General features: G+C 44.4%; 1 protein-coding gene across 5 annotated transcripts in view; it reads left to right on the top strand.

The window, feature by feature from the left end:
- Positions 1–25,083, top strand: part of LOC115571021 (rho GTPase-activating protein 44) — a 73,802-nt gene extending 48,719 nt beyond the window's left edge. The window contains exons 6-23 of one of the 5 annotated variants that reach the window (XM_030400001.1): positions 162–238; positions 2,512–2,629; positions 3,189–3,257; positions 3,369–3,450; positions 3,947–4,074; positions 5,527–5,638; positions 7,859–7,940; positions 8,057–8,137; positions 11,015–11,128; positions 12,212–12,303; positions 12,411–12,591; positions 14,621–14,638; positions 15,764–15,955; positions 17,565–18,092; positions 18,948–19,063; positions 19,545–19,931; positions 20,445–20,497; positions 22,265–22,403. In XM_030400001.1, the coding sequence (XP_030255861.1) occupies positions 162–238; positions 2,512–2,629; positions 3,189–3,257; positions 3,369–3,450; positions 3,947–4,074; positions 5,527–5,638; positions 7,859–7,940; positions 8,057–8,137; positions 11,015–11,128; positions 12,212–12,303; positions 12,411–12,591; positions 14,621–14,638; positions 15,764–15,955; positions 17,565–18,092; positions 18,948–19,063; positions 19,545–19,931; positions 20,445–20,452 (2,385 nt within the window). In that variant the 3' untranslated portion in view covers positions 20,453–20,497; positions 22,265–22,403. Of the gene's footprint in view, positions 1–161; positions 239–2,511; positions 2,630–3,188; positions 3,258–3,368; positions 3,451–3,946; positions 4,075–5,526; positions 5,639–7,858; positions 7,941–8,056; positions 8,138–11,014; positions 11,129–12,211; positions 12,304–12,410; positions 12,592–14,620; positions 14,639–15,763; positions 15,956–17,564; positions 18,093–18,947; positions 19,064–19,544; positions 19,932–20,444; positions 20,498–22,264 lie in introns of all 5 variants that reach the window. The other 4 variants (XM_030400000.1, XM_030400002.1, XM_030400003.1 and 1 more) reach the window with 4 other exon arrangements.

Genomic DNA, 25,083 nt, shown 5'->3' with positions numbered 1-25,083 from the left:
CTGTAAATCAGCCAGTAAATTGATCTTCATGAGACCAAAGAACAGACGCACAGAGCTGAACAGGTGCTGAACCTCTGACAATACTGAGGCTGTTTCTCCTCCTGCTTCACACCAACTAACAACAACAACAACGCTGAAGTGAAAACTCTGTGTCCCCTCAGGTGGAAATCCCAAATATCCAGAAACAAAGGAAACATTTAGCGAAACTGGTCCTGGACATGGACTCTGCGCGCACACGGTGAGTCTGTCGCTAGTTGGCCGCGATGTGAGAAACTCCATCCCCTGTGAGGCGACTGGTCCTCGGACGCTTCCCACTGAATGTCACCGGGATTTGATTGCACACAGTTTTAACAACTGTCGTCACAGTCCGCTGTCAGGGTGTGAAAAACTTACTCAATGCCAGTTTCAGATAATTAGATTAAATTCTAAAGGACAAAGCTGAAGATATATTTACTCCGGTCAACAACTCTGAATCAAATTTCAGATTTAGAAGCGTTTCCAACAATGTTCACACCCAGAGAGACGCTTAATTTATTCAAGGTCACGACACAACGAGTCTAATGTGTGTATCCGATAGAGTCCAATAGGGAATTTATCATCTGAAAGGTTTCATTGGAAAAACACAGCAGTGTTCTTTAGTATCAGTTTTCACACTGAGCCTGGAGCGCGTCATGCTGTTAAACTCAATCTTCACAGCCTCCCGGGGTTCGACACCACAGACCGCTGACTGATTCGCGCTCAGCCACGTCGTAGACAGGATGAACTCTCGCTGCTAAGAAGATATTTCCCAATACTTTCCTAACAGCATGAGAGAGTTTAATAAAATAGGTACCCGACGCACAGAAATGAAATGTGTCTCGATGTTAATCACATGTGTCTGCGTGCATGCCAAGGCTGATTTAAGGTCTGAGTGTGATGCTTGTTGTTTTAGAGATCTGGCAACTGGATGCAAGTTGGCAAAATGAATCTCAGGGTCCGTGTCCTGTTGTTGGAGGAGGGCTAACAGAGTTCAGGTTGTCTCGTATTTGACGAAGAAGCAAATGCCAAGATATTTAGATATTGGGAGTATTGAAGAGCCACATCTCCACACTATGTTTGCAGCAAAGTTGCTGATGCAAAACAGTTTTTTGGGGGGAACGTTTGTAGTCCCTAGCAGACAAAGGAGCAAAGCGGAGCTGCCAGATCTTCGGCACAACTTGCCATTTTCATCGTGAAGATCTCGGAGGTTGTTGTTGTTTTAAGTAGCGATGTGGACTTTGAATTCTAACACACAGATAGTGGAAAGGGACAAGAATGCCGACTAAAACAGCCAACCAGTGCCATACTGAGGCCTGATTTACTTGATGGCACCCTTCAATGATGTCATGGTCATTATTTTGAAGGTAACTTGGTTGTTGAACTAATCAAGGATGATGAATAAAGTTTCCATGTGGAGTTTTTGACCCCTAGTCGCGCTATGGAGCTTCTTTTGTCTTTTTCTGTTGTTTTGAACTATTCTATTGATGTGTGGGCAGAACTAGGATTCTTAGAAATGCAGCAAATGTTGCAGCAAATGGAAGAAAAAGACTGCGAGCAAACAAACCTGGTTTCTTGTCTTCATGATGAAGGAAATGCTTTCAACACATTTGTTGGAGCTCCAGGATTCACACAGTATGTTCTGATGAGTAACAGCGAATGCAAACAGAACTTTTGTCTGTTTACAAGAAAAGCTCCTCAGGGCATCTTTTGACGCTGTCAGATGAAAGATGTTTTTTTGATCTTTTCCGACTGAAAAGCTGCAAAACTTTCTCCATCCTTGACTTTTTTTGATGTGATATTCCGACCCGCGTTTCTGTCAATTCGCTGTCTTTCAGGACAGAACAGGTTGTTATTTTTTCGAAACTCCAAGCTTTGCGAAAACCTCTCAGTGACCTTGAATTTGTGGAATCATCATGTCAGTGCAGGTTTTTCCTCCCGTCCAATCAGAGCGAGTCCTCTGATCGCTGAAACGTACAATCACCACGCTGTCTTTGTGCCGATTCACCGTCGTCCCGCCGCCATTATGAGCGGTGACAAGGGGGAATGTGATTTTCTTCACTGCAGTCCACTCAGTCACTCAGGATTTTATATATTTTTTTTTTTTTCTTGTGACCCAAATCTGAGACAATTTTTTTTCCCATCATGCCGCTCTGCACTGAGCTCCTCTGGCAGCGCGACGTATTATCTCCAACCAGAGACACAACTCAGACAGAAAGTCTCCCAGACAGAAAGGGAACAAGAGAGTTTGACAGAGAGAATTAGAGGAGAAAATAGCCGAAGTTGAATGAATGAGGGTTTAAAGATGACGCAGAAAAACTGTTTTCCTTGTTCGCCGTGAGTCATTCTCTCAGAGCAGCTGTCGGCATTTAGTTCTCGATGGTTATCACACAGAAACAATAAGCCTTGTGTTCGACGTTTATCCTAGCAGAATTCTCAAATCCATCGTAGCGTTTGTGAGCCCAGCGTTTTAAAAGAGCGGTGTTTCGTCCGCAGGTATTATCAGTCCAACAAGTCTTCAGGACTGTCGAGCAACCTGCAGCCAACTGGAGCCAAGGCCGACCACCTCAGGGAAGAGATGGAGGAGGCAGCCAACCGCATGGAGATCTGTCGAGTCAGTCGTCACCTTCAGTCATCAGAACACAACTGTTTATTTCCACAACACTGTTTATTATTTCAGATATGATATGTACAGTAAAACACATAATATAAAAGGGACTTACAAGTCAGACAGGAGTAACAACTTTCATGACTTTTCAACTTGATATTCACATTCTTATATTCACCGGATTTGGATATTCTGCAAAAAATAATAATGATTATTAAAATAATCAGCGTCCATTAATGAAGTTTAATGTTTTCTGTTCTTGAAATAATACATTTAGGGGATTGTGCAGCCATGATGGATTTAATGTGTCACAGTTTAAAAGTGTTTTAACCTTTTTACGCGACAGACATTTTGACTCGGCTTAGCGGGAAACTAACAGGTGTAACTAACAACAAATGTCTCGGTGAGCCAGCGGTGCGCGATCGAAGCGCTCGCAGCCATCATTAGTGTAATTAATTACCTGCTTTCAAAAGGTCTGTTAAACACACTGTTCACTGTTCGTATATAAGCCCTTTTGTCTTCTTCATCGCTCATGTATTTGGTTGTTGTTTTTTCCCCCCTCCAGGATCAGCTGTCAGCAGACATGTACAGTTTTGTGGCCAAAGAAATTGACTATGCAAGCTACTTCCAGACCGTAAGTACGACATCTCTCCAGCCTCGCAGCGTGACGGGCGAAAAAAACCAAAATATTCTGTTTGTCCATCACAGCCTGTCTCTGGTGTCTCTCTCTCTCTGTCTCGTCTAGCTGATAGAAGTCCAGGCAGAGTACCACAGGAAGTCATTAGAGCTGCTTCAAAGTGTTCTGCCCCAGATCAAAGCTCATCAGGGTGAGTCCGAGGCCAGCGCACTCGCGATTGCAGTCGCGTCTGTCACTCTTCTCCCATCTCTAACCCGGAGCTGAAGGTCTGCTGCAGTTCACGTCACGTCATGTTCGCGTCAACGGGCGCGTCAGCCGACTCCGTGTCCTCAGCATTAGTGGAAATACGGTCAATACAAGTGAAAGATGTACTTGTTGACCTTGATTGGTTCTTCCATAAGCGCAGATCAGTCACACACGTTTAGTCTCTTCAGCTGTCATGGTTTTTTTTCTTCAATATTTGTGACTTTTTCTAACGTTGAGAGGAGAACTGACGAAATACAGAAATGTATGGATTCAAAAAAGTGTTTTGGGGGGGTTTTAAGGTCACACAGAAAACATGTTTCTCGTTTGTGTTTTTGCAAAGTTTCTGCAGCCGGAGAGAAAATTCTGCGTTCGGAGGATACAGAGCAGCATCCTAAAAGTTTGTTCATGTTTGTGCTGCTGTTTTTCTGTGCGTTCAACAGAGACCTGGGTGGAGAAACCATGCTACGGGAAACCATTAGAGGAGCACTTAGCGCTCAGCGGGAGAGATATTGCCTTTCCCATCGAGGCCTGTGTCACCATGCTGCTGGAATGTGGCATGCAGGAGGAGGTCAGACTCCACAACAAACACGGCGCATCTGTCTCCGCTGCTTTTTTACACGACACACAGTAAACAAATAGGACAGAAGTCGCCGCCGAGATGAAGTCAGTCTTAATCACTGAGGGGAATCTAACGAGGTCCAGACTGCAGTTTGGTTTCCTCAAGCAAACAAACACAATCCTTCACTGTTTCATTACTGTTTGATTGTATGTCTTGACTTTTTTTTTGGCTTCAATTCGGCATTGTTGTTACAAACATGTTTGCATGCTGATGTCAGCATTTCTCTCATGGCACCACTGTGTCTGCTGTCGATCTGGCTCGTTTGATGCTACAGTACATGTTCATCATTCACAATATTTTGACTACGAATTGTTTTCTTTAGACTGTAATGTTGCATTAAAGCGAAACTCTCGCCAAAAAGCAACCTAGGCTTTATTTGGGATTGAATATGAGTCAAACCTTCGTGTGAAAGCATAATTACGACGAAAGAGGCACTTTTAAGATTTACCGTAGTTTCGGTTTTGGGCACGTTAATTTTAACGCTAGCATCAAAATCGCTATTTTTAGAACACTAAGAAGGCTCGACACAACATGAAACTTTGCTCGTAGCATCACCAGGGTCTCTACTCATGAACAAGAGCATTGAGAACATTGTTTTTGTACACAGAGTTTATGAAAAAGAAGGTTTTTTAACTACTCACGTTAGCTGCTGCGCTGCTGCACCTCCTGCGCGTTGCCGTCCTGGTAGACAAAGAGTGTCGATCCCCGAGTGCGACCTGACAGGCACGCTTGAGGAGCGGTTCACCATTACTCTCCTGCCTGTCAGGTCGCACTCGGGGATCGACACTTTTTGTCTGCCAGGACGGCAACACGCAGGAGGTGCAGCAGCTAACGTGAGTAGTTCTAAAACCTTCTTTTTCATAAACTCTGTGTACAAAAACAATGTTCTCAATGCTCTTGTTCATGAGTAGAGACCCTGGTGATGCTACGAGCAAAGTTTCATGTTGTGTCGAGCCTTCTTAGTGTTCTAAAAATAGCGATTTTGATGCTAGCATGTCCTGCCCCGAGCACTCCCGTTCAAAATTAACGTGCCCAAAACCGAAACTACGGTAAATCTTAAAAGTGCCTCTTTCGTCGTAATTATGCTTTCACACGAAGGTTTGACTCATATTCAATCCCAAATAAAGCCTCGGTTGCCTTTTGGCGAGAGTTTAGCTTTAAAGTAAAAGTTTGAATAAAAGTAAAATCGGGAGCCGGATGCTGCGACAGTGTCCAGGTAGATTTTGCGTACTGCTCAAACGAGCTCCACCAATCAGGAGGTTTGGACAGCCTGCATCGACACGCTCTTCCATATCCTCAGTTTTTTTTTACCAGTTATCTTCTTTATTAACATAAATATTTCAGTTCCTCGTCTCCGTGTGTAGAAGTGGATTGAAGTCTGACTCGTGTTTCACCTCTCAGGGTTTGTTCAGAATCGCTCCGTCGGCCTCCAAGCTGAAGAAGCTGAAGGCGTCTCTGGACTGCGGGGTGCTGGACGTTCAGGAGTACTCAGCCGATCCACACGCCATCGCAGGTGAGCCGATCCACAACACACCGCCACGTACAGGGACCCACCACCGCCACTGTCTCCTAGCTGCACCTAATCTGTTGCCATGACAACTGATTACCATCATCTGGAGCGGGAGACTTTTCTTCCAGGGGCAGATTTATGGGCTGGCACCCGTCGCTCGTTAGAAAATCTAATTTCTGTACATTTCTGGCACTCTTTCCTTTACGTCCCCGAGACATCTGCCCTGTTATCATCGCCTCCACACAGACGAGGGAAAACTGTTTGGGATGAACATCATAATTAAGCTGCCAACTGATCTGCTGGTTGCCTGCATACTAAAGAAATCAATTTTGCTCTTCTCTTCGTGCCTTTTTGCCACCCTGCTGTATTCCCTTTTTTTATCAGAGATAATCAATACACAATCACAAAAATGTGCAGCGATAAATTCCAAATACAAGGCGGGATTAGTGGCCGACAGATTCTTCATCTTCTGAAGATGCTGCAGCAAATAAAAAAGATCCGTTTTTTCTTTCTGTCGCTGTCACCGGCGCGCTTTTAAATCAGCGCGGTGATGGACTACAAAAGAAAAGAAAAAGCTTTCAAGCCTTTACGATGCCGTTATTGATCTTTTTTCCTTTTGAGGATGGTGCCTCGTCTTCACCGGAGCTGACTGGCTGCATAATGCCGTTGTCAGATGAAAAAATATTTTTAGCTCGAGAACAATGCACTTTTAAATGAGGCGCTGAAGAAGCCCTTCACGCGCCTCCAGTGTCAACACAACAAGAAGATTTCTTGATTTCAGAGCGGCTGCAGCACCACCTCTGTGGTCCGCTGCGTGTTCGGTGCATTTGTTTTCACGTAGGAAGCACAAAAAGACGCCTAAAGGGCAAGACGCTCTGAACACAAACCGCCGATAATCAGCAGAATATGGGCCAACATTTAACGGAGGCACACACAGCCTTTTATCAGAAGTGATTGTGTGTAAAGATCTGAGGGTTCGGATTCGATGAGGCTGTTTATATATCCACACTGAAATAAAGAAATGGATTTCAGACCTTTATTGTATTCACAGGAATTTGGCGCTGTCACAATATCAGATTCTGACTGAATGAGTATCACAGTGAATGCGAGGTTCGACGCTTCGCGCTGTGCACAAAAAGGTCTATTGCCGGTTTGAAATCTTGTCCAGTAACCAACTAAAAATCTTCTCAGTGTTTAGTGTAGAGGGTCGTTTTTCAGCGTAACATCCACAAAAGCTGGAGAAGCAGTGTTTTCATCCAGCGGCAACAATATATTCTGTATTAAATATCAAACCGGAGTCAGTCAATCAGCTGCGTTCACCGGAGCGCGAGGAGAAGGAGATGAATCCCCGTCGAAGCTGCGTCCCTCTCTAATGACCCCTATATTAAAGCGGGTTGGCTTTAACACACAATCTAATTTGTGAGCCTCTTCCACTGGGGGGGGGGGGGGGGGGGTCCTGATGGAGGACGCGGGAGGGTGCGAGGCTTCATCTTCCATCAGCCTCGATAAAAAAGCAATGGTTTGTCTTTGTAAATGTAGAAAAATACAAGAGCATCCACTCGTTTAATGTGTTTATTTAGCGCCAACAAAATGCTCGTATAGAAACAAATCCAGACACACAGACGTGTTCGACGGAACGACAGCAGCCTCCAAGCTGTCTCTCGCAGCGAGGGATGCCCTGACTGCGTTGTTTGTCATCCATCCCACACATCCCCGGGGGAAATGAACGCAGCAGACCGGAGAGAGAAGAAGAAGAAGACGAGTCAGAGAGAAGCTCAGTCAGCCGTCGTCTTCCTCGTCAGCACTGGAAAATTACACTTCCGCCCACTAGTGCTGATCCAGTAGTGCTCAGAAGTAGTTTAACGTTCCTTTTTTTTTTTTTAAGCGCTACCGAGTTGGATTCCACCGACTTTTTTTTGCGAAACGGCGACGCATTTTCACTGGAGGAGAAGCTTTCCTCCGCTGTGTTGTGTGTTGTGTTTCACTAATAAAGTTCAAATAAAGAAAAATTCCTCCAGAACAAAGTCGGGTGCAGGAAATTACACTCGCTCACGTTCACAATCAGATCCACGTCTGCCAGTCATATACAGATTTAATTCAAACCTGCAGCCGACCACGGAGTTCAACATGAGCTCATGCAGACACAATCGCATTATATACGCATTGTCTGTGCAATGTATCGCATATGAATATATGTGCATATATCTCATTTGTTCCCTCCAGGTGCTCTGAAGTCGTACTTGCGGGAGCTGCCCGAGCCGCTGATGTCGTACGAGCTCTACAACGACTGGATCCAGGCCTCCAAGTCTGTGTCCTCTCCTAAGATTAAGATGAGCTCCACTTCTGAGCTTGATGTTTAAGTTTATACGTGTTCAATCTCTTGTTTTCCCTCAAGTATTTCTTTTATCTGTTGCACTGCAGCATTCAAGATCAAGACAAGAGACTGCAGGCTCTCCTCAACGCCTGTGAGAAACTACCACCGGCCAACAACAACAACTTTAAGTGAGTCACTGTTTCCATGTTTCTCTCCTCGTGGCCCTCCCGCCGGATCCTGTTTATTCATATCTAGCTATATTTATCTGTTGCATGAAGCGGCCTCATTCTTTACAAATTTCCCATGAATTCTGGGCTAATTAAGACTTTTTTTCTGATGTAAAAAAAAAAAAAGCAAAACAAAACAACATGGCTGACCGAGCAACCTCATCAAAAGTGCCCGGCTCTGTTCACTCCAGCAGAAAACATTCGCCTTCTGGAAAGAATTCAAGAGTCACGAGGACGATTTTTACTGCGAATATTCAGCGAAGGCCGTAACAAGACAGAAAGAATGAAATCTCAACACAGTGCAGAGTTGTAGCAGAGATGCTGTGGCTCCTTGATGAATCCGCGATCTCGTCTGTCGGGATAGTTTCCAAATGAAACCGAGGACGTTCCGTTAGAATCTGGACACAGTGTTGAAAGCCGCTCAGTGGCGCGTGAAGCCAAAACGGCTCAAATTCCCGGCGATGCAATTTTGAAAACTTCCGCTTTAGCGCCTGGCTAACTTCAATAGAGATAAAATGAGTTATTCTTCTAGACTAGAACAATTTTATTGGACTGAGTGGCTTAATTTATGGTAGTCAAACGAGTCATTTGGCAGAGGGTTGTGACACAAGAAAAAAAAAAAAGATCCACCGATGTACAGTCGCTTCTTTAGGGAAAACTTCACGGTTTGGTCTCTGAGACAGTTGGTTTCAAAGCCTGGTGTTTCTTCCTGGAGGGCTGAACGAAACCCGCTGGTGATGTCCTCACTGCAGCAGGTTACTTCACTCTCCACAAACTCCAAACTTTCTTCAAAAAGAGACAGACAATGCAGTAACAGAATCTTTGATCAGCAGTGCTTCGTATGAGTTTGGTGAGACGCCCCTCACTCGGTCTGACTTCTGTACTCTCTCTGTGTCATGGATGTAGGAATAAAGAACATTTCGGAAGCACAAACTTAAGTTCAAACAGGCAAGAGGTGTCACCCGGCAGACTTTTGGCAGATAATGACTGATCATTTGGAGCAAAATAGAGTTTACTAGAGCTGGTTTGCATATTCTATCCTCACTGTAATCATAAAAAGTTTTCCTTGAACGTTTTCCGATTTCTTTTTTGCTGATTGCATCCTAAACAATTTGTTTTTGCTGTATTTCATTCTGCTGTATTTTGATGTCACTATCTTTAACACTGCAGTACATCCGTTTTTGTTTTTTCCCCTTTCAAAACAATTCAAACATTAGAAAAATCAATCAAAAGGCTGCGGGGCTTCTGCGGTTGTGTACGTAGCTCTCAGATAAGGAGGAGGAAATGCGGGCAAATAGTACAAGAGTAGCAGTGGATGGATAAATGATCTTCCTGCATCAACGGGGCCATTACCGGACTCCATTACAGCTTTAGTGCACAGTCCATGTATTATTTGCTCCATCTGATAAAGTTTTTAATCTGTATGTCGTATCGCAGAAGATCAGGCTTCAACCACTCCGCTGTGAAGCACTCAGCTGATTCTAACACTGCAGATTTCAGCCTCTCCCTCGAATTAGTTCTTTCTCACGTATTCCAGCTCATCATTTAGAGAGCTTATTGAATAATTGTGATCCGGCTAATTTCAGTTTTGCAGCTTCGAGTTAAAGGGTTTCGCTCCTCTTCCTTCCCTCCCACTTCCTCTTCACTCCACGGTGAAACCTTTCCTCTCTTAATTTGTTTCCTCGAGTCAAAAGTGTCACTGAACTGAGGAGAAAAAGCGCTCCGCTCGACACCTGCCGTAAAAGCGCGCCTCGCGGCCGAGGCGTTGCTGTGTTCACGCCGGATTAAGACGGGTCGCGGATATTTGCTGGAGGGGCTTGTCTCGCGATCAGAAGGAAACAAAGAGGAAGTGGAAGAAGAAGAAGAAGAAGAAGAAGAGAGAAAGGGATGTGAGAGAAAGAGCGAGAGATACTTGTCAGTGTCATCATCGAATCGCACAAATAGGGCGTATTTTTAGTCAGCCGTCCTCTGAGGAGACCTGTCAGACCTGTCCAGATGATCGCTGCTCGCTGGAATGAGCTGCCTGATGTTCATTCAACTGTAGTTCAGCTCTGGATGAGTCATTCAGCTCAGCCACACAAACACACTGGCCCAATTCTTGTTCCCAGAGCCCCCACGAGGAGACTTTAAGATAATAATGATCTTTTGGTCGGTGTTTCATAGCATCGTAGCACGACATATATAATGTCAGTCTATTGTTGGGAACAGTCTTCTTATTTAAACCTAAAGAAATCCGGGTGGGAAACCTGACCTGGATGAACGAGCCCAGCTCGGCATTGTTCTCTTATTTCCCACATTTCTCACGTTACACGACTCATTTTACTTCTGTAGCCTACTGATATCAGCACAAATAGGAATATGACTTCACATTTGATCCAGTGCCATTAGCTAAGATGTTCTAACAGAGAGTTAAAAGGTTTCTCATTCATTAATAAGCATGTCTTGCTTATTCACGAGCTGGTTAACCCTCCTACACTGAATTTTTTACAGAAAGTATTGCTCCAAATTTGGTCATTTTCAATTTTTTGTTATAACTGCTACAGGGAACTTTTCCACGATCTCGTCTCGAAGGATCTTGATCTGACTAGTTTGTGCATTTCCTTCAGATCTTCCCACTTTCTTATATTTAACTAATTTATTGTATATACTGTCATCCAAAATGACAAGAGCTTTAAAATCTGTTCCACAGTTTCTATGGAAGCCTTTCTGTGTTTTTTTTTCTTCTCCCCAATCAGGTTAATTGCACTTTTTTTTAGACGGCTTTGGACAAAAGCGTTTGTCCAGTAAATTAAGTCATGCATTTCACACACTGACCTACTTCTGTGTGTGTATCAACAGGTATTTGATCAAATTCCTCTCCAAACTGACTGAATACCAGGACGTGAACAAAATGACGCCAGGAAACATCGCTATTGTCCTCGGACCGAACCTGCTGTGGATGAACAACGAAGGGTAAGACAGCAGAGACACAAAGCGACAGTAGTTCACTCACTTATAATATAACTTAAGGTGCGACAGACACGTATTGAAAGCATGCACGGCTGGTTCTATATTTCACTTAGTTTGATCAGGAAAGCATTAAATGACACACGAAAAGCCAAAAATGGGAATGACTTCAGATGACAGCGTGTTTTTCCGTCCAGGCTGAATAAGCAAACCCAAGACTACATGTTTTTGAGTGAATAAATTCAAGCTGTCTCCCATTTTTTTCCCCTAAATTCAACCTGACAAATTAAATATCTTTGTGAAACTCTGACATGACAGGTTAAGAAACAAAACTGAGCTTTAATAACATAATCTGAAGCCAAAATGCAAGCCGCAAAAAGGCAACGAGGAGAATCCGAGACTTAAACAACAAATGAAACACAGAGGAAAGGTGGGAAAAAGACAGAATAAACAGGAAATGATTGACCAAATCCCCACACCATGACACCTTGAGGGAACAGGAAGAAGAGGAGAGAGACAGTGAATATAATTTGATTAATTCTATGCCGGTTTTCTCTTGTCATGTTTGGGTGAAACAGCAGGTGTTTTTTATATACTTTAAGGTAATTTCATATGTGAAAAATAACAAGTTTTTATGCAGTAACTCAGTGGATGGAGCATGAAGTCAGACAGGAGTCTGTCATCGTTTTCTCTGTGGAGAACTGCTTATATCCACGATGCAGTTTAAGCTCAAAGGGCTCCAGGTTGTAATAACAGAATGGCTCCAGGCGCGAGGCTCCGACACATCTCCAGGAGACGTGTAATCATTAAACATATTCACGATGATGACTGAGCAGTTTGGAGAGGGTGAAGGACACCTCTCCCATCTCTGTGTAAATCTTACAAAGTCTTTATCCTCTCCAACTTTTAATTAGTATTTTAATAGCCAACATTTTCCAAAACGGTTTTAATTTACTCCCTTTAATGCTTCTCTAATATCATGAAAATGTGTTAATCACCGCCCGGGTGTGAAGTCTTATGATCCGGCTACTTTTCCTCAGTGTCCCTCCATCAAAGTAAAAGTCTCTGTTTCCTCTGTGTCGGCTGCAGCAACATCACGGAGATGATGACCACGGTTTCCCTTCAGATCGTCGGCATCATCGAGCCCATCATCCAGCACGCCGACTGGTTCTTCCCTGGAGGTGAGGAGAGAAAACACAAGAGGAAATGGATTTATTTTGGTCTCTATAGTTGGGGATTATTTATCAAATAAAATGTTTCTATCTTTTGTCTGTTCTGTTTTTGGTAGAAATCGAGTTCAACGTCACGGGGAACTACGGCAGCCCCGTCCACACCAACCACAACGCCAACTACAGCTCGATGCCGTCTCCGGACATGGATCAGATCGATCGCAGGCAGAACGACCAGAGTCGGCGGCCGCTCAGCGTCGCCACGGACAACATGATGCTGGAGTTCTATAAAAAGGACGGGTACGACCCTTCTGTCTCTACTGGGATTACATTTTTAACACACTTAGCTGCAGTTTTAGGATCGTTTCCAAATCCTAAAGACTGGAGAAGATGTATGTCAGTCCGAATTTCAGTGACACACCTCAAGCCACACCGTTAGTATAGCTAAAGGAAAAGAGAGCGGGAGGTACAGAGGACATATATATATATATAAGTGCTGTTTCTGTTGCTGCCTCTGAATGAGCTGCAACTATGTGATCGTACGCTTGTAAAAAAAAAACTAAACAAACCAGATCGGTGAGGAAAAACTGCACCAACAATCCAAGTCAGAGGGAGCTGGTCTCAAACAAGCCCTCTGCTGATTACACACACTTTTGTGTCGGGCTGCCTCCGCCTTAATCAGCAGTCTCCTCTCCTGTGGTGTCCTTACAGCTTCATCCAGGGTGGATCCTAACTGACAGCCCGACTGACAAGTTAGCTCGAAGATTTGTTTCCAGACAAGGCCCGCTCTGAGGCGCGTGAAGTTTCCGCCCGACTTCCCCTTTTGACAGGGTCGGACACGTGAAGTAAGAGCGAGAGAATTCCCCCCCTGATTACACAAGTTTCGCGTGAGAGGTGACCTCAGCTCAGTTTCACTCTGAGGTGGACGGAACGAACACTGTGGCGGTCTTTAGCCTTCAAGCTCGGTATGCGGCAGGAAAGAGAGTGAGAAAAGAGAGAGCGAGATGACATTTAGTCTGTGAAATGAGGAATCTCACTATCCTCGAGCTTTGGAGGATTAGCTGGAAAACCAGTCGGTCGCTTTCTTTCTCTTTTCTGCGTCTCTTTCTTTAATGCTTTAATACACCCTTGGTCTTATCAGGCCCGGCGGGGAGTCTGAGCCCTGCAGCCCTGGGACCACAAGTAGCCCAGCTAATTAAACCAGAACCGAGTGTGTGTGTGTGTGTGTGTTGGGTCTGATCAATAGAGCTCTGCTTTCAGTAGAAACACAGAGAACGAGCAGGCTCAGCATTAAGAGGCCATGCTGCTTCGAAAGAGAGGCTGTCTTAGATTTTATGTACTAAAGATCGTAGATTAAGGTCGGCACATGGCTGTAAAGTTGCATTTTAACTTTTAATTAGTGCACACCGCTCTCGTTTTTCCTTTTTTGTGGTAATGTCGAGACAGTAAAAGTTGCAGCTCTGGGGATTTAATCAGAGAGTGACGGTTTGGCAGCATCTTTGGTGCGCTGACAAATTAGGGAACAGAATATATTAAGCAGTTAATGACTTGTGTGCGGACATGCGTGATCTCATCTCACTTCAAAATATACACATAAAATGAAATCGGACCGTTTTGAAGGCTCAAGTTTGGCATTACGGCCGTCGCCATCTTGGTTTTTTGGAGCCGGAAGTGACCATATTTGGAGACTCGACCTTTACAGAGGTGTTGCGTGAGTTTGAGATCACTAGCTACGACTGTATGCTGTATAGCGTTAAGATTTCCCTTCGTGGAGCTATTGGGCCCAAACCATGAGGACAAACTGAGGAACAAAAGTACACAGAAGAATGCAGACAGCAGCGTCCACATACTTTTGGCCATTCAGTGTGATTATTGTCGTTGTCTCATGAATATTAAATTCACAGTGTGATACATGAAATGGAAACTAAACCGCACTGCAGTTGCGGGAAACCTCTCACATTTGGGTTTATTTTTGGGGGGGGGATCTTCTTGTATCCATGAGGGAAAGTTTGACCTAATTAGGGCTAAATGGAGCGATAATTTCCTCTCTGGGTTTTGACGTGGTTGAAGCACTTCAGGGAGCGAACGTTTCGCCCCTCAGATCGCTCTGCTCATTACACTCGGCGTGACTCTCGTCCCCCTGCAGCCCCCCCGCCAGGCCAGCCTCCCCCGGTTGCTCCTCCATCTTGGCTCTTGTCTTCAAAGTTTATCCTGCCAAAGTTCCTCCGCTGCTTTGGTAATGATGCTGTTAATGAGCCCGGGGAGACTCGGTCCTCCATGATCCTTACTCCTGTCCTCATTGTGCTTGTCTTTGTTCTTAACAATGCAGCATTAGGAAGATACAAAGGTACAGTACAGATCCTTTTTCCTCCAGTCATCCTCTCATCGGTCTATTCATCCTCAGTTTGGCTGCATGCTGACAGGAACTGTCATCTGTCGTGTGTTTGTGTGTGTGTGTGTGTGTGTGTGTGTGTGTGTGTGTGTGTGTGTGTGTGTGTTTAATGCCTGAAGTGACACACTTGGACTCCTATAGTTCAATGTCTCCAGCAGAGTGGGGTGACAAATGGGTGACATGGACAAAGCAGGCCTTTCTTTCTGTGTTTACATAAGTAGCATCTTTGCAATTTGCGGCAAACGAGTTGAGCCTGTGAGAACAATAGACTCTTGTTGTTTAGTGCTGTGAGCCAAAACACAGTTACGGTAGTTACTGTATTTATTTTTATTGCATCAAACTCAAAATTAAAAAAAAGGAATTCTAATATAGTTTTTGAGAAACACACTTAGTTGATCTCTGCTAGAGCGACCGCCTGCTCATAGTTGTACGCTAAATTTGAAGCTACAACAATCAACCAGTTAGCTTAGCTTAGCTTAGCTTAGCTTAGCTTAGCTTAGCGAGCAGATTTTACATTTCTATTTGGTGTCAAGATTGCTGTTACCTCTGAGCGGCCTGCTAGCTATAGCCTCATTTTAAATGCGCAGACATGGCAGCGGTATCAATCTTTTCATGTAACTCTTAATTGAAAAGCAAATTAAGGTGTTTCTCAAAATGTTGAACCAGCCCTTTTACGTTTTTAACCTTTATTCTGTCAGAGGTACTATAAGGTGCATTTGGAATCTTGTTCATTTCATCCAAACTGAATTTCATTTCACCTCACTCATACAACACTCACTCCCTTAAAAAAGGGAATTCTACTTTTACAGTAATGAAGACGTTAAGATGTGTAGATGAAATGTTCTCTGTTCTTGCATGCTGAGGGTCGTAAGTACACCTATCAGGCTGTGTAGGTGGATTAGGGAGACCTGAGTCTGATCCAGGGTCAGACCTTTTCAGATGACGGACAGGGAAGCTTCTCCCTTTTTATCTGCTTCCCACCTGACAGTGTGTTCAGGTCGTGGACACCTGACCCCCCCCCTGACGTCACACACGCCCCTCCCATGATTTGATTGGCTGTGCATCTCTGTCCCACTGCAGCATGGGTGTCAGGGTGATGGACACTTCTTGGGTGTCGCGCAGGGGCTCGTCTTCTTCGCGTAAATGCTCTTCCACGCCCCCGAGCGTGCATCCCCCCACCCCGCCCATTGACGCTCTCATCCCAGAGCAGCCGGGGGAAATCTCCACCTCCCCCTCCCCCACCCCTCCTCCCACTAGCAGTGACCGAGCCAGGTAAGGCTGTCGTGCCCCCCCCCCGCCCTCCTGTTTCACCCCTCACGCACCTCCCACCTGCTGCTCCCTTCCTTACCCGCCGCGTGTGCTGCTGCGTCCTGCCACTGACACCAGAACAGCGCTGTCTGCTCGCACCCACGTTTTCTTGTCTGTCGCTCTTGTTTGCCCCCCAAAATGCTCCTCCTCTCACCTCCGTGTGAAACCCCCGGTGTCTCGCCTTTGATGAAGCATGTCATTTTTAAACTCTGTGATTGCTCTTTAAAGGATAAGTTCACCCAAAACGGAAAATTCAGTCATCTACTCACCCACATGCTGATGGAGAGCCAGGAGATGTTTCGTAGTCCACAAAACATTTCTGGAGCCTCACAGCAAAACAGAGTTGCAGCGTTCTCCCAAACAACAACAAAGAACAACAATAAAGAATAACATGAAATTACTCCATAGAGCTTGTACTCTGTAATCATATCTGTGGAAGCCCCGAGATCCTATGAAAATATGTTATTTACACCCTTTCTTAAGGTGATAACTTCACTGTAGCGGCTAAGATAAAAGCGTTAAAGTGCACCCTGACGATAATTGGGGCCTGAGCTCGACCGTACATCAAGTACATAGATTTTAAAAATCATAAAGTGGCTCCATACTGTTCAACTGGTGATGAAAATTCCCCCTTCGACGCATGTTAGAGCTTGAACACACTCGTAACAAAGTCTCAAATGTGAACAGAACCAAACCCGAGTGAGCGCTAACACTTTTAGCTACTGTGAATATTTGGGCTTGTATAAATATTGTTTTGTTAAATCACTTTGGGACAGACAAGCTTTAGCCATTTTATGTTTTAAAAAAAAAAAATATATATATATATATATATATGTATATATTTGAAAATTAGTCCCCAGCTACTTTGTTAAGTAGAATGCTGCAATTCTGTTTTGCCGTGAAGCTCCACAAAATGTTTTATGGACTACAGAACTTTCTTTCCATCAGCGTGAGGGTGAGCAGATAAAGACTGAATTTTAGAGTTTTGAGTGAACTGCTCCTTCAACTTCTTTTTCTTTCTTTTACATTTTCTCATCCTTGAAGCTGTCGAGCCATGTGTGGAGTCAGACTTCATTTTCTGCTTGAGTGGTGATAGTGTGTATAAGACTTTTGCTTCTCTTCGGGCTGGATTTTATTTAAGAGACCGAGTTAAGAGGAGTTCAGCCGTAGTTCAGTAGAAATGGTTCATTGCTGCATGTGCATGAATTACATGTCTTGTTTTGTTTTTGCCATTAGTCCAAGCATCATTAACAGCATAACAGTCCATTGTCGCAAGGCCCTGCAATGGATGAGGTGATTGACTTTTCTGTTTTTCTTTCATTTTTGAGTTTCTTTAATGAGCACCTATTCTTTTATTCCCTCTCTGCTGTTCCCCCCCTGGAGCACTTATTCTCCTCCCTCACACAATAATTAGCAGTCGCTTGATTTCCTTGCTCACGATGGACGAAACGTAAAACTCACAAATCAGTCACACCCCGCTTCTCTTTACGTCTAATGAATTCATCCAACAGCTCTTCAGCCTCTGGAGACCGGCTCAGTTCCCCGTGAGACATTCATATGTTTATCATTGCAGCTCGGATGATGCATCCTCCAATTGGTCGGACTCCTGTTACGCCTACCCCTCCCCTGAGGAGGAGAGGCCGCCTCCCCCTTACCCGTCTTCCTCCTCTTCCTCCTCCTCCTCTTGCTCTTCCCACTCGCTCCCTCACCACCATTTCTACACCCGAGCACCTCCGACTATGCGTCCCGTCGCTCCCACTCCCGAATCCGTGCCCCCCGGCCCGTCCCCTCCCCCCCGCCGCTCCGGCTACAGCCCACCCCCGCTCCCCCACTCCCTCTGCCCGTCCCCCCTGCAGCTTGACGTCAACTCCAACCCCAAACCCAGCACCTTGCACCTGCCCAAACAGGCCTCCCTGTCCGACGCTTCGCATGCGGCCCTGTCCGATTCAAATGGCTCCACCCTTTACATCAAACCCCCGCTCGTTCTGACTCGTCACGATCTCTTCCTGGGCTCCCCCAAACCTCCCAACACCCCCCTATCTGCTCCCCCTCCATGGGCAGCCTGTGCCTGTAGCCGGGAGAAAGGAGCCAAGCTGACTAGGTAAATAAAAAAAAAAACCCTGTTAACTCTTCCAACACAACTCACACACAAATGAAGGGAGGCCCCCACGAGAGAGGGATGATATGAGGGGAGAAAAGGGTGAGATTAAGATTCTCCCAACAGCTCCACCCTGCTCTGTGTCTCATTTATTCCTCCGTCAGTCGTGGAAATCAATGCTTTTCAGGATCACCATTATCAGATCCATCTTTAATTTAATAGCCATGAAAACAATCCATAACTTTCCACGTTGCCAGGATATTATTCAGGAGCCTGTTGCCAGGCAACAAAGGAAATCCAAAGCTTTCAGTGCATACCATTATAAAAAGTGGGCGTTAATGAGTCATGCCAGTGGGCCCAGTCAGCCCTGAGTGGTAGAGTGCAGGATCAGAGCTTGAAAATGAACAAAAGCAACACAAACAAACACGAACGACGACATCACTTAATGACATCATTATGTTTTTACGTGCATTACTCCACCCGGAGCTTCAATCATCCATTCATGCCTCATCTGCTGAGTGACAGTCGGTCGGAGGATAAACTGGTTACTCTTCCCATTGGCATTCTGGCTGCACTGCGCTGTAAAAACTGGCTGCACTGCGCTGTAAAACTAAGGAAAATCCATTAAGCCCTTCAGGTTTATTTGGGATTTTTCAACTGCTTCTGCTGCACCACAGCGTTAGTGTCTGCAGCAGTGGTCACTCAGACAATCTGACATTGAACTATGGGTGCTCTCATATTTATTTGAATACGCCGAGAGGTTTACAGGGTTGACGTGTTATTAAACTGGAGTGAGACGGGGCAGCTTGTGATTCCTGGGTATTTCTTTTTTTTTTTTCCCCCTCACTCTCTCCTCAGTACTCTGAAGAACAAGGAGCTGTCTCCAGTGATCGGACAGAAGGGAATCCAGGGAACGATGACCTCTAGTGGACAGTCGCAGCACTCCGAGCACAGCCCTCACACGCTGAGGAGAGGTAAGAGTGGCGGAGGGGCAGCTAATCTTCTAACCAAAAGAAGAAGAAAATATAGATATTTCAAGTTTATATCAGGTTTCATGTCTGTCTAGAGTTTGAAAGGCAGGGAAGATCTAATAAAAAGACAGCAGGGAATTGTAGCATCCAGCATTTCTGAAGTTGCACTCATACTGCGGACTAAAAGTCAGGATATCTCAGCCTCTTATGATCACTTATTTCTGAAAATCTGTGTCTTGAACCTCCCTAATCTAACTGAAGTGGAGTTCTCCTTTGATTGAACGCCAGAGACAAACTGTGATTCATCCCCCAAATAAGTTTTAAACCCCATCACGACTACAGCCTGCGAGAGAACTGAGATCATTCTTCTTACTTGAAATAATTATTCTCCAAATGTTCCACCCCGCACGACAGGTGCAGAACGTCATTGCAGTTCTGTAATATTTATACATTATAACGGAGATCTATTTTGGTCTCTCCGCAGCAAAGAAGCTGGCCCCGATCCCACCTAAAGGCCCGTACTGCCAGACCGGAGCCATGTCGGACCAGTCGACTGGTCAGCCGTCTCCTGTCAGCCTGTCGCCCACTCCTCCCAGTACTCCATCCCCGTACGGCTTCAGCTACCCGCAGGGATACGCCACCATCGGCTCTCCTGGGCAGATGGCTCAGATGGCCACCACCCCGTCTCTCTCCTCTCCACCCTCGCTGGCTGGGACTCTCACCAAGGCCAGGCCGACCCCCAAACCCCCCCGTCAGAGGCCCAGTTTACCTCCACCTCAGCCCCCCTCCACGCCCGGCACCAGTCCCCAGCCTCTGGATCACTCATCAGGTCTGCTGGACGGTTTGTCTCCTGGGGAAAGCATGTCAACAGGTGAGATATTAAGTAACATATCTTTATTAATACAGCAGCTTTCAAATCATCAAGTCTTTTGCTATAAAAAGTAAATAAGATCCAAGAATGAAGATATAAACAGATTACAACACATCGCTACACAGCTGTTGTTCTGAGCTACTTTTACTAAACTTACCTGTGTCACTTTTTTGCCGTATGTTTCGTGGATGTAGTGGATGGTGACGCTTTATATATTATTGTCCAACATTTTGAAATACCTGAAGTTGAGCTATGAATACGAAACTGTATATTTGTGATCAGTCTTTAAAGATTTATGTCTTCAGTTGAGCACATCAGTCGAATTAGGAGATGCTTTTGGTCTTTTCATGGAATTTGTTGGCAGAAAGATAAACACGAACATAAATCTGCAGTAAACATGTTTATTTTTTTTCGTTTGGCTGTTTCTGGACTTTCTCATCATCTAGTAAGCTCTAATCATGTTTCCGTCTAATTTTCCCCTCTTGTCGACTGCTCTTATTGTCTCACTTACAGCGGTATGAGCCGAGAGGTTCAGTGTGATTCTATGTGTGAGAGGGACTTTTAGGGTAAGCAGGAGTTCCTGTGTTAAAGCCTCACCTCCTCCCCCCCTACCTCCCCCCCCCCCCCCCCGCGATCCCTCCGCCATCTTGGCCAAACGTGGAGCCGGCTGACGGCAGGGTGAAGCCGCCAGTAGACGCAGAGTTTGGATTCACTGCTCTACGGCAGCCTCACCCTCGTTATGTGAAGTACCAATACATGACTCCTCATTGTGTTCACACCAACACGCAGCTGCTGTGTTCAGTCCAGCTCTAACACATTTTGTTGGCCTTTGCATGGTGGCTGAGACTGATGCATGGCTTACATGGCCGTCCGGGGGCCGACGCCAAAAACCTCAAACCTTTTCTCCCCTTAGGAATCCCACCCATAATGCCTTGCTCCGGCTGCCCACCCCTCCCCTCCCCTCCTCCCCCCTCCTTGGCTTTGACACCCACCACACTGCCCCCATCCGCTCCACAATGTCGTGACTCACTGCCCTCCACTCCTCCTCAGTCAGCACACTTCCTGTCTGTGCAGTGTCCAGTTGTTCATCACACTGTGGACGTCATCATTCTCCCATGTGACCCCCAAAGAAAAATATTCGTAATCTGTAATCATCAAACTGAGGTCAATATGTCAGTTTATACACGAGTATAACTAACTGCATTGATCCTTTGGTTTGGGGTTTGTTCAGTGAATTGAGTACTGTTTGTGTCTGAATCAGATATGAGCAGTGGGGATGCACGATATTGGGAATTTCGCAGATTTGCAGTAAAATCTCTACGAATCTCTCACAACATTTTTCATAGGTAATTTTTAAATAGTGTTAAATAGCGAAGCATTCTGAAGTCAGACAAATAACCCTGATGATGTCACAGTGACGTCATCAGGGTTATCTTGAATTGGATTGAAACGCATTTTTGACAGAAAATTCCATTTATAAATCGAGGATATAGACTTTAAAAGCTGAGGCAGGTAATGACTGAATAAATGTCACTGAGTTGCATGATGGGAATTGTAGGATTCAGTGTTGTCAAACACATAATGACGCATACATATCGACTATGAATATCTGAAATATGTCCTGAAGTATTGATACACCAGAATCAGCTGCACCTTCAGTTTTACATTTTCACTTCATGCTCTGAATGCTACATTTAAGTATAAATAGTTTATCCTACAACTTGAACTGATTGTGTTGTCATGAACTTAATTAATAAGAAATACACATGAATTACATGGCCAACAGTATGTATGAGGACACCTCTGCTATACACATTTATGCACAAGTACTTATGTGCTTGCGTTTTTCCCTTTCCTGCTGACGATCCCTTTGTGTGGAAAAGTGGGCCCTTTAATGATTTTTCCAGTTTGGTCTAGTGGAGCTCTGACCTCGACCCCATCCAACAGCTTTGGGATGAACTAGACCAAAGACTGTGATCCAGGCCTTATCGATCCACATCAGGTTCCAATCACCTGAAATTGGAAGAGTGAAAGCTGTTACGGTAGCAGATAAATGCTCATGGTTTTGAGTAGAGATGTAAATAACCACATACAAGTGTAATGTTTGGGTGTCTACATACTTTTGGCCATACAGTATATCAAATATCACTTATTTGTAAGTATAATAAGCTGTCTTGTATATCGTGCATCCCTGTCTGTCGTGCAGTTTTTTTAATCTATTAAAACTGAGCCTATGGTTTAAACTCGGCATCATCCAGCATCAATGAAACCTGGAGCGATCTGTATCAACCTCTAGATCAACAGCGTTTTGATTTCACTCTCCTCTCCTCCAGATTCTCTCTGCAACTTGGACATCCCCATCATTGACGTGGAACTGGACGGTATTTTTGACTTGACCCACATCTCCCCCTTCAGGAACTCAGTGGCGCTGCTCGAGTCGACGGGCATCAGAGCGGAGTCGGAGGGAGAGTCTGAGAGCACCGTGCTATGACGCCGCTGAGTTCAATGAAACACAACACCACCGCTGCACCACCACCACCACACACACACTCATTTAGTGACCTTTCTCCTCTTCAGCCTCAGTCTGGATCTCATCCTCACACCTCACCTGTGCTTGATCCAGAGGCGGACGACTTGTAAAAAAAAAAAAAAAAAAACAAGACAAGAAAAAGAAATCTCACAAAAATCACACACGACTATCGATCAGACACAATCTGACATTTTACGTTTGGCTGGAAACATTTTATTTTATTTTTTTTTTAATTTAAAAGTTTTATGTTTCTTTTTGCCTTATTTGATTCACTTGCAATATTGCCTTTAACTTCACACGTGAGGCTGGAAACGGGCTGCTGGGAGGAATGAGTGCTCTTCGCTGCCGCTGCTGCTTCTCATGAGTGAATTTCAGAAGGAAGAAGAACTCAGTACTGTACATCTGTCCTGCCAACACTTTCTTCTTCACTGTTTATCTGCCATCTCAAGTTCCTCCTCCATTCCTCAGGGGTGTTTCAAAATGCCTCGCTCTGGCATGTGGTGGCAACAACCCCCCCTCCCTCCCTCCCTCCCCGGATTTCTGTCCCACCTGAGCGTTCACTGTGAGTGTGCCAGTGCGTCGTTTTGGAAAGTGTGTATGTGCGTGTGTGTGTGTTTATATGTGTTTGGTAATTGTACTATATGATGTTGCACTGTCGGTGTTGTGGAGCATAAACAGGAATGCATGTTCTAGACATTTAGGAAAATAACTACCAGGTTTGCAAAGAGGTTAAAAGCCCAGTCACACTTTTCTCTGTATTTACATTCAATCAGGATTATCAATCACTGAATATTTATTGTTTATACTGTACATTTTCAGAATATATGAGACAATTAACACGACAAATCAGATCAGATCATATTTTGTATCTACAGGAGAGCTATAAGGAAGTATTTCCTCCAGATAGAATATAGTTTATGTTGTCAGGGAGCTATTAAATATACGAGATACATATGTCATGAAAGGTACAAAACGGGAAAGGTAGGAAGCGAAAAACTCCGTGCGATGATTACACATAATGATTTGTGGCAGCAAGCAAAGTCGCGTGGGATGTTTTCATTTTCCCGCGTCAAGCGGGAAGAGACAGAGAGACGACGATGTGCAGGTTTGGTACGACTGTGCCTGGAGTGTGCCACCGGAAATATGTGCTCGAGTTAATAATGAAATTCAGTCCGACCCGCGGAGCAGCAGCAGCAGGAGCTCTGTTAGTAGCAGCTGTTGTGAATTGGCAGGAGGATGGCCAATCAGAGCTCCTGCTGCTGCTCTGTGGGTTGGGCTTTATTTAAAGGAGTTATCTTGGAAATGGACAAGTTGTTTTTTACACTCACTGTTTCTCACCAAAACGCACTGTAAAAAAACAAAGACGATTTTTCAAAAGGTTTTGTTCTGTGCATTGTTTACAATTAGGGCCTGCAACTAACAATTATTTCGTTAGAGATTAATCTACCTGGTTATTCTCAAAATGAAGCATTTAGTCTGTTAAATGTAAAAAACTTGTAAAAAAAAAAAAAAAAAATGCCCATCACAACATCCCGGAGCCGAGAGTGACATCATCAGATTGACAGTTAAAAACCCAAAGACTCATCATTTATTGTCATAAATGTCGAAGAAAAGCTGCAAAACCTCAGCGGGAACCAGCAAATGAAAAATGACTCGAACAATTTATCAATTATCAATTATCACAGTTGGCAACTAATTTTCTTTCTATTGATTAATCGTTTAAGCTGTATTGACATTTTTTTCATGTTTGCTACCCTGCAGTCTTCTTCTTCTCTGCCTTGTCGGGCTCTTTGCGTGAACATCCTTGTCCATAACTGCCACCAACTGTGACTCCAAATATTATATTCCATTTCTGCTTATATAAATAGATCCTCCTATATTCTACACACTGGACCTTTAAGTTTCATAATGTAAAATGTATATTTATTTTTTATCTTATTTATACTATTTTTAAATAAATGTCAAATGTCACACATAAAACAGGTCAATCTAAAACTCTCAACTCTGATGGCACACTTCAGGCTCCATGTGAGAGAACCTGTTTAGAGAACGTGGAGATTCATCTCGGGCAAGGCGTCACTGAAGTGCTTGCTCAGCCGAGTGTACTTGTACTGCAGGCACAAGACTTCGTCCCCCTGCCCTGAGGTATCACAACATCCCATCATATCATATCAAAGAACTTAAAACAGTCACACTCTCAGAAAAAAAGGTGCTATTTTTGTCAGAAAAAAACAAACAAAAACAAACTGCAGCCCCGGCGGAAAAATAAGCACACTTCTTTTTCTGACTGCAGTTTCGGTTTAACCTCCTCCTCATTGCAGTTTATAGGAACCCTGTCTGATGATGCTGATATTTTTTGGTCTATATTGGTGAACAAGCGGCAAGTGCAAAGATATGTGTATATGTGTTTATTTTGAAGAGAGTATTTATACAGAGATATTTCTGAATACTTTTTACATAGGTCTGAAGAGTTGTGATTGTTTCCACGAAAACAAAAACAAAAAAAACAGAATTCAAACACGGGACCAGAATTTCCCTGCTGTCGCATCAAATCAGAGGTGTGGTTTAAGAGAAAAAAACTTGAAAAATCAATAAAACTGGAGTAACAAGGTTTGCGTACGA

The sequence above is a fragment of the Sparus aurata genome, chromosome 20 (genome assembly GCF_900880675.1).
Source record: "Sparus aurata chromosome 20, fSpaAur1.1, whole genome shotgun sequence".
Taxonomy (NCBI): domain Eukaryota; kingdom Metazoa; phylum Chordata; class Actinopteri; order Spariformes; family Sparidae; genus Sparus; species Sparus aurata.
Note: the sequence above shows the minus strand (reverse complement) of the source record. Positions and strands in the feature narration are given on the sequence as shown.